At 44.5% G+C, this 15,675-nt stretch overlaps 1 protein-coding gene across 4 annotated transcripts in view; it reads right to left on the minus strand.

Moving 5' to 3' along the window:
• Positions 1-7,636: 7,636 nt before the first annotated feature.
• The window catches only part of LOC139465750 (semaphorin-5A-like), a 144,974-nt gene continuing 136,935 nt past the window's right edge, over positions 7,637-15,675 (minus strand). For all 4 annotated transcript variants that reach the window (XM_071247603.1, XM_071247605.1, XM_071247606.1 and 1 more), the window contains exons 19-21: positions 14,571-14,738; positions 8,931-9,083; positions 7,637-8,162 (exon numbers count right to left, since the gene is read on the minus strand). In XM_071247603.1, coding sequence (XP_071103704.1) covers positions 7,762-8,162; positions 8,931-9,083; positions 14,571-14,738 — 722 coding nt within the window. In that variant the 3' untranslated portion in view covers positions 7,637-7,761. The remainder of the gene's footprint in view (positions 8,163-8,930; positions 9,084-14,570; positions 14,739-15,675) is intronic.

Genomic DNA, 15,675 nt, shown 5'->3' on the forward strand with positions numbered 1-15,675 from the left:
CAGAGAGTGTTTTGTTTTTTCTCAGATATCCAACCGCCTCCGTGGTCTAGTGAGAGCGGAAGGTCCGTGGTTCGATCCCCGTCTTCCTACCAAAAGTCGTTTAAAGATGGTACTTGTTGTTACCCTGTCTGGTGCTCGGCATTAGGGGCTAAAACAAGCACTGGTTGGCTCAGAGTCAATATGTATCTGAGTGGGGTATTCATGTTAAACTGCGGCATGGTATCTCAGTGTGCTAGCACTATAAATCGGCATCTGTCCCGACTAGTACAAGCAGACACACGCACGCACACACGCATGCATGCACATCGCTATATGAGTGCAATAATCTTGGACGTGACGTTAAACCCCTTTTCACCTCACCTCACCTCACCTCACCTCACCTCACCTCACCTCACCTCACCTCACCTCACCTCACCTCACCTCAGATATACAGGGAGGTGCTGTGTCAACACTTTATGTTGATGCCTGAGGTTATCCCAGGGCGGTTGGGTAGCCCAGAGGTGAAGGCGTTGGATCATTGCCCCGAAGGCCTGTGCTTGATTCTGTACCATTTTTGGTGTCCTGCTACTGTACTATTGCTGGAATCTTGCCAATACAGCCTCAGAAATTTTAACCTTTAGTGTAAACCTTATATTTCACAAGTGCTCAGAGTTTGTAACTACAGTAGTCCTGAACAAGACCAAAATGTTTATGTTGATATGTTTTTTCAGTTTTATTCGGTTCCATTTTGTAGCAAAATTGAAGCATTGAGAACTAGTTCAGAATTATGGTCTTCGAATGCTTCCAGTCAATGAGGACTACAATCACTGCATGTTTGCCTGTCCCCAGCACAGTTTAGTAATGTCATGCTCGCAGTCTAACATGAATTTCGAAGGCTGTTATGCTGAAAGTGGTCCTCGTCCTTTGCTCACTATTGGGCAGTAGCCTAGTGGTTAAAGCGTTCCCTCGTCATGCCAAAGACCCGGGTTCGATTCTTGACATGGGTGCAATGTGTGAAGCCCATTTCAGGTGGCCCCCGCCGTGATATTGCTGGAATATTGCTAAAAGCGGCGTAAAACCACTCACTCACTCGCCGGGTCCAAACAAGTCCCCTGTTTCCCAAGCTTGTTACAGTGTCAAAACCTGTGGACAATCTAGACTTGCTTCATTTAGGGCTACAGCATTACAGTAAGGGCTGGGTGGAAGGGACAATAATATGTTTTTGTTGTTGTTTAAAGCTGCACTCAGCAATATTCCAACTATATGACGGTCTGTAAATAAGAGTCTGGACCAGACAATCCAGTGATTAGCGTCATGAGCATCAATCTACACAGTTGGGAAATGATGACATGCATCAACCAAGTTACTGAGCCTGACTATCAGATCCTGTTAGTCGCCTCTTACGACTAGCATTGTCGCCTTTTACGACAAGCATAATCGCCTCTTATGGCAAGCTGGGTTGCTGAAGACAAATTCCTGGATGGTCATCGGTCCATTAATATGGTTCATGGATTGAGACAGAGTATGTTACATGGTGAGTTGAGATAAGGCAGTAAACAAGTACAGGTGAGTGACATATTTTGGCAAATATGACGGGTCAACTGCAGTATTTGGATCCCCACTTCAGGGGTTTCTGTATGGAAGGTGCCGAAGGCAGCTTTGCTTACATATAAGCGCGCACGCGCAAGTGTGCCGAAATCCGTTAGGAGGCATTTTTTAGCAAAAACGACCCCAAATATGAGCCTACAAATCCTCTCGCTTCGACCATTAATAACGAATGTGAACGCGCATGCTTGGAACGTTTTTCATTCGACAACTTCCGTAAACACGTAAAAACGTTTGGTCCGAAGTGGGGAGCCAAATACTGCAGTCTACCCAATATGACAGCAGTCTGTAAATAATTGAATAAGGACCAGACAATCCGGTGATTGTCATCTAAAGCGTCAATCTACGCAACTCTGATACGATGACATCCATCAACCAAGTCAGTGAGCCTGACCACCCTATCCTGCTAGTCGCCTCTTATGATAAGCATGGGTTGAAGACCAATCCAATCCCCGATCTTCATGGGTCTGTCATCATACATGTTATAATAGGGTACAAAACAAACATGTTCACATAGATTTATTGTAGAAAATACACGACTTGTATCACATTCAATAATTACAAAGATTAGATGTACATCATGGCAGACAGTAGCTAAGATTTAATTATGCGTGCACAACAAATGAGTAATTTTTGCAAAAACCAGGACACATTTTCCTGTTCTAGCTGCCATTTGTACAAAACCTGTTCCGGAGATCCACCCCAGGATGTTTGTTAAGATGAGATGCAGCTGTGTCATGAACAAACGCACATGACCATCACGAACACCCATCTTGGGCAATAATGCACTGACAAAGATATATACTGCTTCAAAGAGAGACTACCATTTATCATTAATTGACAAAACAATTGATCTTAGAGCAAAATATTTACAAAGATGACGTTTTCAATATGGCTGCAGTACTCAACATACAAATTGTGTGTGTACTATTCAGTCAAATTTCAGCTTTAGCCGTTGGTTTCAGAAAGTTGAAAATGTAAAAGATTATGATGGATTGATATATCTTTGATTCAGGGCCTTTAGTACAAAGCAATTGTAGCGCTACTATTGTCTATATTCTTGTAGTTACGACAGTCAAACAGACACAATCGCTTTGTAAATCAGGGCACCAGTGACCTAAAAAAATATGCATACTCATGAAACTATTCAAAATGTTTAGCTGTAGTACACTTGATTAGTTACAGGGCTCTATCATACAGTTGGGATATTGCTGACTAAACAATATCCATGATCTCACTACGTGCTCTTCTTTGTGTTGATAAACAGTATAGAAACCATTGTGAAGACTAACCAATGAATGTGTGTATGATACAATGTCCTGAGAGTCAACTGTGGAAAAATAGATCTTCAATAATTTGCTCAACATAAAAGCGGTCATGTACATCCAACATTAGCACACACATCTGTCTGATCACTCCAACGAGTTTGAGTGCTAAAACTAGGGCTGGGACGAATCCAAATTTGCTACCTGGGTACCCTTCATCCTATTACCTGACCCTACCCAGGTACCGGCTGTCAGATTTGGAATATTCACCCTATTACCTGACCCTACCCAGGTACCGGCTGTCAGATTTGGAATATTCACCCTATTACCTGACCCTACCCAGGTACCGGCTGTAGATATTTAGAGATAGGTACAAACTGTCAGATTTGGAATATTCACCCTATTACCTGACCCTACCCAGGGACCCGTTGTAGATATTTAGAGATAGGTACAGACTGTCCGATTTGGACTATAGCCCTGGTAAAATATATTTAGATACATGTGTAAAACAATCTGGTCATGTAAACACTGAAGTTTCCTGCATGGAGTTTTATCTTTATTCAAACATATAAAAGTCTGAAGGAATGGGTGCATTTTCAGAAAGAAATGGGAACATTAGTGACTTGTAGTGTAACCATAGAGTTTTGTCATTAAACAATATATCACGTGACTAACTATGGGTCTGGGTAGTCCTGTGGGTACCTGAGTCCAACTCATCACCCACCCGACCCGAGCACTCGAGTTGCCCGTCCCAGCCCTAGCTATAACAATACACTTTGTAGGAATACATCTCCAGTTACAATATGAAAGTTACACATGTTAAGGAAGCCCTTTCCTTTACCACACAGGCTGACAAGAACCCCAACATTTTTTGCAACCCCAAAGATATTTGAGCCCAAACTATGGCTTTGGATCTCTTGTACCTACAATCAGAAAATAACTTTTATATATTTCATTTTCATGATAGTGTAACAAGTCTTCATTTAAACATGCTTCATAAATTCCTTTTAATATTGATACACAACCACATTGTATCAGTCCTGGGCCTTCTTGCACAAAGCGATCTTAGCGCTACAACTATTGTAAGCCTATGGTAAAGCATTGGAGTTACGATCATCTTAGCGCTAAGATCGCTTTGTGCATGTGGGCCCTGGAGTCTGTGTCCAGGGGATCATGTCTCCATTTTGTTATAATACATTTGACCCACCAGGAGAAAAGGGACCTTATTGGTGCTAGGATACTTTTGTCCTGTGACGTCATAAAGAAAGCCGACTTACTCCCGTTAAAAAATCGCCCTGTGTGCATACTGTAAAACATATCTTAATTTTTTCCCCCATTAGTTCGTAATGTAATAACATTTTTATTTCAAAATTTTTCAGCATACATGTCTACGTTCAATTAATCTGACATTATATGTAAATGCTGCCATTATTACATAAAATTATGATGGCACTTTGCGTTCAGAAGCATGGTTTCTCATTGGATGTTGATTTCAGTGCATGAGTGAGAAAAATTCTGATTAGGATTCGAGAGATGGAGAAGGTAGTGGTGTCACTTCTGAAACGAAGCTATGGTGATTAAAGGGTCTTGGGTGCCGTTGTACAAAGCGATCTTAGCGCTAAGATGATCATAACTCCCATACTTTAACATTGACCTACGATAGTCGTAGCGCTAAGGTTGTTTTGTACAACGACAACCAGGACATTAGAATGGCGACAAAATACCCTGGACAATGTCTGATGTATCATTGCACAGATTCACCTATACTTCAATGAGGCATCCCTGATGAAGTTCATGTCAAATCCAGTCACATTATCTTACCCAACAAGCCACATTGTTAAATAAGGCAGAGCACTTCGTTCTACTTTTAACTAAAAACACACAAACCACTGGCATCCAAAAAGCTTTCAACTCACCTTAAAATGTCCTTGAGAGGACGACACATTGAACATGACATTTTGCACCAAGCGTTTGAAATCGTCACATCAAACATTTTTAGCAAAGAGTGTTATCTTTTTGTCACATCGGGATAGCAACTGGGTGAGGTGTGTTAACACTGATTTAAACAGTATTTCAGTCATATGGTTTGTAAGATGTACAATTAGGGAAGTCTGAAAGCTCGAAGGTCGTCCATATTTGTTACTAGCCACTAGCACAGGTACGGTGCTGCAAACTAAGGATTGTAATCAGGGGAACCTTGGATTCGAACCCACTTAAAACAGATCCTGACACAACTGGCTTACACTACTGGGCTGTCCCATGTTGATAAACTGACATTATAGATGTGTTTTGATCTCAGGACTTGTGAGAATAATTTGTAAATCAATGGAGTCTGTGAGTTGAATTTTATGTGGCCTTGAATAGTATTTCAGTATATCACAACAGTCAGATTAGTTGGGGGGGGGGGGGCGAATCTCAAGTCTTAGAGTCCAGTGAGCACATGCATTCATGTACAACAGAGGAACCAACAGTTATCAAATTGAATCTCAAATATCAATGTATCTGCAATTCATGATTTGTACATACAGGTATTTCAAATTGCAACCAAGTAGTGTAACAGTATTCCTTAATCTGTTTGCTGGTACATGTAATTATGATGATCTTGCTCCAGTATCTTAAACCATTAAGTCAAGAAATGGCACAAGAATGTGTATGAGTTCATGCACAGGACCATGTAACAATAAAAATAAAAAAAGTCGCAAAAAAATCATAGACGAGGCCTTTGATTTTTTTGCGACTTTATTTATTTTTATTGCTACATGGTCCTGTGGTTCATGTTTTACACATTAAGGGGGACCATTTAACATTCTTGGGTGTAGAGCCTGTATTCCTTAATCTGTATGCAGGTACATGCACTTATAATGAACTTGCTCCAGTGTCTTAAACCGTAGCTTTGAATATCAGTAAGTCAAGAAACGGCACAAGAACGTGTATGAGTTCATGTCTTACACATTAAGGGGAACCACTTTATATTCTGGGAGAGTTTTGAATTTGTTATATTTTGCAGTTAATACTGAAAAAAATATAATTTGCTTCAGGTTTTATAAATATATTTGATAGCTGGACATGTCCTGAGAAAAAATGAGTTGTTAAAAAATAATCACAGAAATAAATTGTACGTCTTGATGCAGTCAAAAAATAATTCCAAAACAAATTACAGGCCCCCAAGAATATTACATGGTGGGACCTTACAAAACATGTATACATATATGGGATATTAATGGGGTGATCACATGATACATGGTGAATGAAGCTAAATATACTACTCAAAACAAGTAAAGGAACACCCACAATTGGAAGGCGGTGTTGCAATACCCACCAGCCATGACTATCAACTTTTGTCATGTTTAAAAAAATCAAGTGTTCTTTAACTTCTTTTGAGTGGTATACATAGCTGAGCAGCAACCAATTCGACCAATCATATCTATGGACACTTAATGTATAGTACAGAACATGAAGGATATAAATAGAAATCAATAAATACAACGTACAGTAAATACACACTTAAAATACACTAGGAACCCAGAGTATCGCTCATCAGCTAACAGTCATTGGGTGTTACGCAAGTTATAAACGTATGAATCATATAGTATAAATTAGCTTCAGTTGCTATGGCGCATGTTGACATCACTCCTGTAAAACATATCAGAAAAACACGATAGTCTGATAACAACACAAAATTATATCAATACTTTAAACATTTACATTTCCCAGCCATACATAACATTTCAGCATCTTATTGTTAATGTGTGAAAAACACCCCCACACATAAAGCAGCATATATTTATTTCTGTTAATTAAACATGATTGGTTATTGGTATTCAAAAATGTATTAATATTAGTTTTGAAAATATAAGCAACTAGCATCTCATCAGTGTGAGGTATGCAGCTTCACTGTAAACACATTCAAATTAGTAAACAGTTTATTTATTGACAAGCACAAGGACTTAAAGACTTCTTAATACAAAACACTGATCACACATGTCGTCGTCACATTCACAGAAACAAATGGTTGTAGCGACTTGCATAAAATATTAGCAAACATTGTCAATACATCACAGGTTCCTATACACCACATTCCTCCAACACTCGTGAATACATTAGGGCAATATGCGTTGGAGTTGCTATTTTTTTAACCAATCAAGTCACAGCCTGTTCAAGTGAAAGGGAATATAGTGAGTGCTCAGACCAATGAGAGATCAGATTACAAACTTTACATTGTACAAACGGCAAATGATTCTTGCTTTAAATCATGTGCAGCATTTGTGGTGAGGTGAAATGGGGCTTATTGCACTTATATAGCGACATGCACACTTGTGTGTGGCTCTTGTACTAGTCCGGACTCATGCCGGTTTTATTGTGCTAGCCCACTTTGAAACGACACCGCAGTTTATCATGGATACTCCAGACACAGTATACTGATTCAGAGCCGACCAGTCCATGTTTTATCCCCATAATGCCGAGTGCCAGGCAGGATAAAAGTACCGTCTTTTAATGTCTTTTGGTATCACACGGCCAGGTATCAATCCCGACCTTCCACACTAAAGGCAGAGTGAGTGAGTATATTCCAGCAATATAACAGCAGGGGACACCAGAAATGGGCTTCACACGTCATACCCATTTCGGGAATCGAACCCGGGTCTTCGGCTACCTGGCGCCCCCACTCCAGGCAGATGTACAGCCATAGCCAGTGTCAGGCATTTGTAGGGTTTCCAAAAGGTTAAATTTCTATGTAGAGTATGGACTTTTGACTTCTGTGATTAAAACACTGACCTAAATTATACACATGTCAACCCTAAAATGCATATTGGTCTAATGTACAATAGAAGAACGTAGTGTACAAAAAACATGAGTATTGATGACATTTAAAAAATACGCCTGGTTTACTTGCTGACATCACATACAGTTGTGTCTATAATTCATTCAGAGACAAGTTGGTCCACATGGAATTCCGTTTCAGGGTACTTGCCTCATTCACAGTCATCTTTTCCTTTTTCAAGGACCCAAAAGTATTCAGACTTAACCGATTATTAGGTGACACCAATGGCGGCAAGTTCTGGAAATCCAGGCTAATTTGTGAGGATTCTGCAGTGTTGATTGGTTTCATGTTGATCTCATTCTTGGAGACCCATAGTTCGGCCTCATCCTGGTGTTTCTGGTCTCGGTACCGCTGGATGTACATGAAGAGGCCGACCGATGCCAGGCCACCGATGATGAACGCAATCACAGCCACGATCACAAGGTATACCCCACCCACGCGCCGAGAGAACTGATGGTTGGCAGCAACACTAGCACCGACACTCGCCTCCATCACTGGAACACAAAGAAAATGTTGACATCAAATTGAATACCAGCATGTATAAGAACGGTCATCCCTTTTTTTGTTTTAAAGGGGCACTCATCTCTGGCTTCTCGCCTGTCTGACACTGGCTCACTAGCTGCCGTGGGTCGATTTACTCGCTAACGCAACTGAGCGTGTCAAGAGACTGGGTTACCGTCTGCAAGAATAGCTAAATAAACATGGAGGCAATATTTGTTTTACACATTTTTTAACATTGATTTGTTTGCCCGTGATCTATGAAGAATTTTGCGCGTTTTGACAATAAAATAAGCAATGCTCAGGTGAAATATTTACTTTGCGTTGTAAACGAAAATCTCACAATTACCAAGCATGTGACTTATCAAAATTTTGTTACCATTACCGATTCTACCCTCAAAGACACCTACATTTCCTTATTATTTCCAAAAGTATTTTTCATTTTGTTGATCAATGTGACCATACACGTAAAAAAAATTGGTCTATAATTAGAGTTATCTGCCCTTGATTTATACATGACCATGGAGGCTAGATCATTCAAGAAGACCTAAGAGTGACCAGTGGGTGATTCAAGGTCTGTTTTCATGGATGAAATGACAGACACCCATAACTGCTCTTGATACAAGGAATATTATTGTGTCCCTCGGGACACAGTGTATTCTTTTTTTGCATCCTTCTCAACATTTGCACGCCACGTAAAAACCCTGCATCATTACAACGTTTGTTACTACTAACTGTGTATGTTGCCCACCAACTCCACTAACCATGTATCTTGTGTGTACAGTGCTGGAGCTGTATGATATCCTTGCTGCAGTCTGGCCCCAGCTGGTGCTGGTCACAGATGTGATGTCGGTACTGGACATTGCTGGGGGAACACTCTGTCCAAGCTGACCAGTCTCCTCTCATGGGGTGTGTATCTGACAAAACATTCAGGCCATGAAGCAAGGCTACATTGTACCAAGGATCACACACTGTATCAAGTTGTAGCTCACATCACTGATGGCTGTAACACAAACTCCTCACAGGGCTCCATCTCACACATTCTTCCTTCTACATCTCATACCCAGAAACCCCTCAATCTCAATTACCCAGAGTCCCTCGCCTTTACACGTCTCCAGTAATTACCCACAGTCCCTCACCTTCACACGGCTTCATCTCACACACATCGCAGTAATTACCCACAGTCCCTCACCTTCACACGTCTCCAGTAATTACCCAGTCCCTCGCCTTTACACGTCTCCAGTAATTACCCACAGTCCCTCACCTTCACACATCTCCAGTAATTACCCACAGTCCCCTCACCTTCACAAATCCCCGTAATTACCCACAGTCCCTCGCCATTACACGTCTCCAGTAATTACCCACAGTCCCTCACCTTTACACGTCTCCAGTAATTACCCAAAGTCCCTCACCTTTACACGTCTCCAGTAATTACCCAAAGTCCCTCACCTTTACACGTCTCCAGTAATTACCCACAGTCCCTCACCTTCACACGTCTCCAGTAATTACCCAGTCCCTCGCCTTTACACGTCTCCAGTAATTACCCACAGTCCCTCACCTTCACACATCTCCAGTAATTACCCACAGTCCCCTCACCTTCACAAATCCCCGTAATTACCCACAGTCCCTCGCCATTACACGTCTCCAGTAATTACCCACAGTCCCTCACCTTCACACGGCTCCATCTCACACACATCCCAGTAATTACCCACAGTCCCTCACCTTCACACGTCTCCAGTAATTACCCACAGTCCCTCACCTTCACACGGCTCCATCTCACACACATCCCAGTAATTACCCAGTGTCCCTCACCTTTACACGTCTCCAGTAATTACCCAGAGTCCCTCACCTTCACACGTCTCCAGTAATTACCCAGAGTCCCTCACCTTTACACGTCTCCAGTAATTACCCACAGTCCCTCACCTTCACACGGCTCCAGTAATTACCCACAGTCCCTCAACTTCACACGTCTCCAGTAATTACCCACAGTCCCTCACCTTCACACGTCTCCAGTAATTACCCCGAGACCCTCACCTTCACACGTCCCCGTAATTACCCACAGTCCCTCACCTTTACACGTCTCCAGTAATTACCCAAAGTCCCTCACCTTTACACGTCTCCAGTAATAACCCACAGTCCCTCACCTTCACAGGTCTCCAGTAATTACCCACAGTCCTTCACCTTTACACGTCTCCAGTAATTACCCACAGTCCCTCACCTTCACAGGTCTCCAGTAATTACCCACAGTCCTTCACCTTCACACGTCTCCAGTAATTACCCAGTCCCTCGCCTTTACACGTCTCCAGTAATTACCCACAGTCCCTCACCTTCACACATCTCCAGTAATTACCCCAGTCCCCTCACCTTCACAAATCCCCGTAATTACCCACAGTCCCTCGCCTTTACACGTCTCCAGTAATTACCCACAGTCCCTCACCTTCACACGGCTCCATCTCACACACATCCCAGTAATTACCCACAGTCCCTCACCTTCACACGTCTCCAGTAATTACCCACAGTCCCTCACCTTCACACGGCTCCATCTCACACACATCCCAGTAATTACCCAGTGTCCCTCACCTTTACACGTCTCCAGTAATTACCCAGAGTCCCTCACCTTCACACGTCTCCAGTAATTACCCAGAGTCCCTCACCTTTACACGTCTCCAGTAATTACCCAGTCCCTCGCCTTTACACGTCTCCAGTAATTACCCACAGTCCCTCACCTTCACACATCTCCAGTAATTACCCCAGTCCCCTCACCTTCACAAATCCCCGTAATTACCCACAGTCCCTCGCCTTTACACGTCTCCAGTAATTACCCACAGTCCCTCACCTTCACACGGCTCCAGTAATTACCCAGAGTCCCTCACCTTTACACGTCTCCAGTAATTACCCACAGTCCCTCACCTTCACACGGCTCCAGTAATTACCCACAGTCCCTCAACTTCACACGTCTCCAGTAATTACCCACAGTCCCTCACCTTCACACGTCTCCAGTAATTACCCCGAGACCCTCACCTTCACACGTCCCCGTAATTACCCACAGTCCCTCACCTTTACACGTCTCCAGTAATTACCCAAAGTCCCTCACCTTTACACGTCTCCAGTAATAACCCACAGTCCCTCACCTTCACAGGTCTCCAGTAATTACCCACAGTCCTTCACCTTTACACGTCTCCAGTAATTACCCACAGTCCCTCACCTTCACAGGTCTCCAGTAATTACCCACAGTCCTTCACCTTCACACGTCTCCAGTAATTACCCAGTCCCTCGCCTTTACACGTCTCCAGTAATTACCCACAGTCCCTCACCTTCACACATCTCCAGTAATTACCCCAGTCCCCTCACCTTCACAAATCCCCGTAATTACCCACAGTCCCTCGCCTTTACACGTCTCCAGTAATTACCCACAGTCCCTCACCTTCACACGGCTCCATCTCACACACATCCCAGTAATTACCCACAGTCCCTCACCTTCACACGTCTCCAGTAATTACCCACAGTCCCTCACCTTCACACGGCTCCATCTCACACACATCCCAGTAATTACCCAGTGTCCCTCACCTTTACACGTCTCCAGTAATTACCCAGAGTCCCTCACCTTCACACGTCTCCAGTAATTACCCAGAGTCCCTCACCTTTACACGTCTCCAGTAATTACCCAGTCCCTCGCCTTTACACGTCTCCAGTAATTACCCACAGTCCCTCACCTTCACACATCTCCAGTAATTACCCCAGTCCCCTCACCTTCACAAATCCCCGTAATTACCCACAGTCCCTCGCCTTTACACGTCTCCAGTAATTACCCACAGTCCCTCACCTTCACACGGCTCCATCTCACACACATCCCAGTAATTACCCACAGTCCCTCACCTTCACACGTCTCCAGTAATTACCCACAGTCCCTCACCTTCACACGGCTCCATCTCACACACATCCCAGTAATTACCCAGTGTCCCTCACCTTTACACGTCTCCAGTAATTACCCAGAGTCCCTCACCTTCACACGTCTCCAGTAATTACCCAGAGTCCCTCACCTTTACACGTCTCCAGTAATTACCCACAGTCCCTCACCTTCACACGGCTCCATCTCACACACATCCCAGTAATTACCCAGAGTCCCTCACCTTCACACGTCTCCAGTAATTACCCACAGTCCCTCACCTTCACACGTCTCCAGTAATTACCCAAAGTCCCTCACCTTCACACGTCGCCAGTAATTACCCACAGTCCCTCACCTTCACACGTCTCCAGTAATTACCCAAAGTCCCTCACCTTTACACGTCTCCAGTAATTACCAACAGTCCCTCACCTTCACACATCTCCAGTAATTACCCAAAGTCCCTCACCTTCACACGTCTCCAGTAATTACCCACAGTCCCTCGCCTTCACACGTCTCCAGTAATTACCCAAAGTCCCTCACCTTTACACGTCTCCAGTAATTACCCACAGTCCCTCACCTTCACACATCTCCAGTAATTACCCAAAGTTCCTCACCTTTCCACGTCTCCAGTAATTACCCAAAGTCCCTCGCCTTCACACGTCTCCAGTAATTACCCAAAGTCCCTCACCTTCACACGTCTCCAGTAATTACCCAAAGTCCCTCACCTTTCCACGTCTCCAGTAATTACCCAAAGTCCCTCACCTTTCCACGTCTCCAGTAATTACCCAAAGTCCCTCACCTTCACACGTCTCCAGTAATTACCCAAAGTCCCTCACCTTCACAAGTCTCCAGTAATTACCCAGAGTCCCTCACCTTCACACATCCCCATAAATACCCAGAGTCCCTCACCTTCACACGACTCCAGTAATTACCCACAGTCCCTCGCCATTACACATCCCCATAAATACCTAGAGTCCCTCACCTTCACACGACTCCAGTAATTACCCACAGTCCCTCACCTTCACACGTCTCCAGTAATTACCCACAGTCCCTCACCTTCACACGTCTCCAGTAATTACCCACAGTCCCTCGCCTTCACACGTCTCCAGTAATTACCCACAGTCCCTCACCTTCACACATCCCCATAATTACCCACAGTCCCTCACCTTTACAGGTCTCCAGTAATTACCCACAGTCCCTCGCCTTCACACGTCTCCAGTAATTACCCACAGTCCCTCACCTTCACACATCCCCGTAATTACCCACAGTCCCTCACCTTTACAGGTCTCCAGTAATTACCCACAGTCCCTCGCCTTTACACGTCTCCAGTAATTACCCACAGTCCCTCACCTTCACACGGCTCCATCTCACACACGTCCCAGTAATTACCCAGTGTCCCTCGCCTTTACACGTCTCCAGTAATTACCCACAGTCCCTCACCTTCACACGGCTCCATCTCACACACATCCCAGTAATTACCCACAGTCCCTCATCTTCACACGGCTCCATCTCACACACATCCCAGTAATTACCCAGTGTCCCTCGCCTTTACACGTCTCCAGTAATTACCCACAGTCCCTCACCTTCACACGGCTCCATCTCACACACATCCCAGTAATTACCCACAGTCCCTCACCTTCACACATCTCCAGTAATTACCCACAGTCCCTCACCTTCACACATCCCCATAATTACCCACAGTCCCTCACCTTTACAGGTCTCCAGTAATTACCCACAGTCCCTCGCCTTCACACGTCTCCAGTAATTACCCACAGTCCCTCACCTTCACACATCCCCGTAATTACCCACAGTCCCTCACCTTTACAGGTCTCCAGTAATTACCCACAGTCCCTCGCCTTTACACGTCTCCAGTAATTACCCACAGTCCCTCACCTTCACACGGCTCCATCTCACACACGTCCCAGTAATTACCCAGTGTCCCTCGCCTTTACACGTCTCCAGTAATTACCCACAGTCCCTCACCTTCACACGGCTCCATCTCACACACATCCCAGTAATTACCCACAGTCCCTCATCTTCACACGGCTCCATCTCACACACATCCCAGTAATTACCCAGTGTCCCTCGCCTTTACACGTCTCCAGTAATTACCCACAGTCCCTCACCTTCACACGGCTCCATCTCACACACATCCCAGTAATTACCCACAGTCCCTCACCTTCACACGGCTCCATCTCACACACATCCCAGTAATTACCCACAGTCCCTCACATTCACACGTCTCCAGTAATTACCCACAGTCCCTCACCTTCACACGTCTCCAGTAATTACCCACAGTCCCTCACCTTCACACGGCTCCATCTCACACACATCCCAGTAATTACCCACAGTCTCTCACCTTCACACGGCTCCATCTCACACACATCCCAGTAATTACCCACAGTCCCTCACCTTCACACGGCTCCATCTCACACACATCCCAGTAATTACCCACAGTCCCTCACCTTCACACGGCTCCATCTCACACACATCCAAGTAATTACCCACAGTCCCTCACCTTCACACGGCTCCATCTCACACATCTGCATGTCCTTGGCACTGCCAACACATCCGAGGGGAGTCTTCCTGTCCAGGCCTGGGGACAAGCAGGTCCTGGTGCGGGCCTTAATGCCAGTACCACAGGTCACCGAACACGGGCCGAAGCTAGACCAGCAGGACCACTCACCTGGGGAGCAATCACAGGTTGCATGAGTGAGTGAGTTGGGTTTAATACCACAGTATTTCAGTTATTCTATATAGACATGGGGGAAAGTTTGAAGTGATGCAATTTACATACATTTACCACTTGGGTGAAGGGCTAGTGGACAGAGTGTTTGCCCGGAGAGAGGAGACCTGCTGTGAGGTTTTACATTTGAATTGTGGTGAGGTGAGATCACTTACATAGCAATGTGCATGCACGTGTGTGTGGCTGCTTGTACTAGTCCAGACTAATGCCGATTTTATAGTACTAGCTCACTGAGATACCAGGCCACAGTATAACATGGATACCCTACTCAGACACAGTATACTGAGCCGACCAATTCTTGTTTAAGCCCTTTAATGCTGAGCGCCAGGCAGGGTAACAACAAGTACCACGTTTTAATGACTTTTGGTATGACACGGTCAGGGATCTAACCCCCGACCTTCCACTTTCTGTGTGGAGGCTCTACATGGAGGATGTCCGTTTGAAGTGTAAAACCTGCTTGGAGGTTTTACATTTGAATCGTAGAGACCTAGGTTTTACAGTTGAACTGTATAAACACATCCTAATATGCATCTAATGTTGATTTTTGACAGGTTTCACATGAAACTTCCATGACGTCAATCAAACTTACAACCTCAGATATCATGTTCAGTATTGCATCCCACTGTTTTCTGACCCGTGAAGATTCTGGGGAAGAATTGGTCTTCAGCAACCCATGCTTGCCATAAAAGGCGACTAACGGGATCGGGGGGGGGGGGGGGGGGGGGCAGGCTCGCTGACTTGGTTGATGCATGTCATCGATCCCAATTGCGTGGATTGATGCTCATGATATCAATCACTGGATTGTCTGGTCCAGACTTGATTATTTACAGACCGCCGTCATATAGCTGGAATATTGCTGAGTGCGACGTATAAACAG

This window comes from Haliotis cracherodii, unplaced genomic scaffold, assembly GCF_022045235.1.
Source record: "Haliotis cracherodii isolate W230 unplaced genomic scaffold, xgHalCrac1.p SCAF_18, whole genome shotgun sequence".
Lineage (NCBI taxonomy): Eukaryota > Metazoa > Mollusca > Gastropoda > Lepetellida > Haliotidae > Haliotis > Haliotis cracherodii.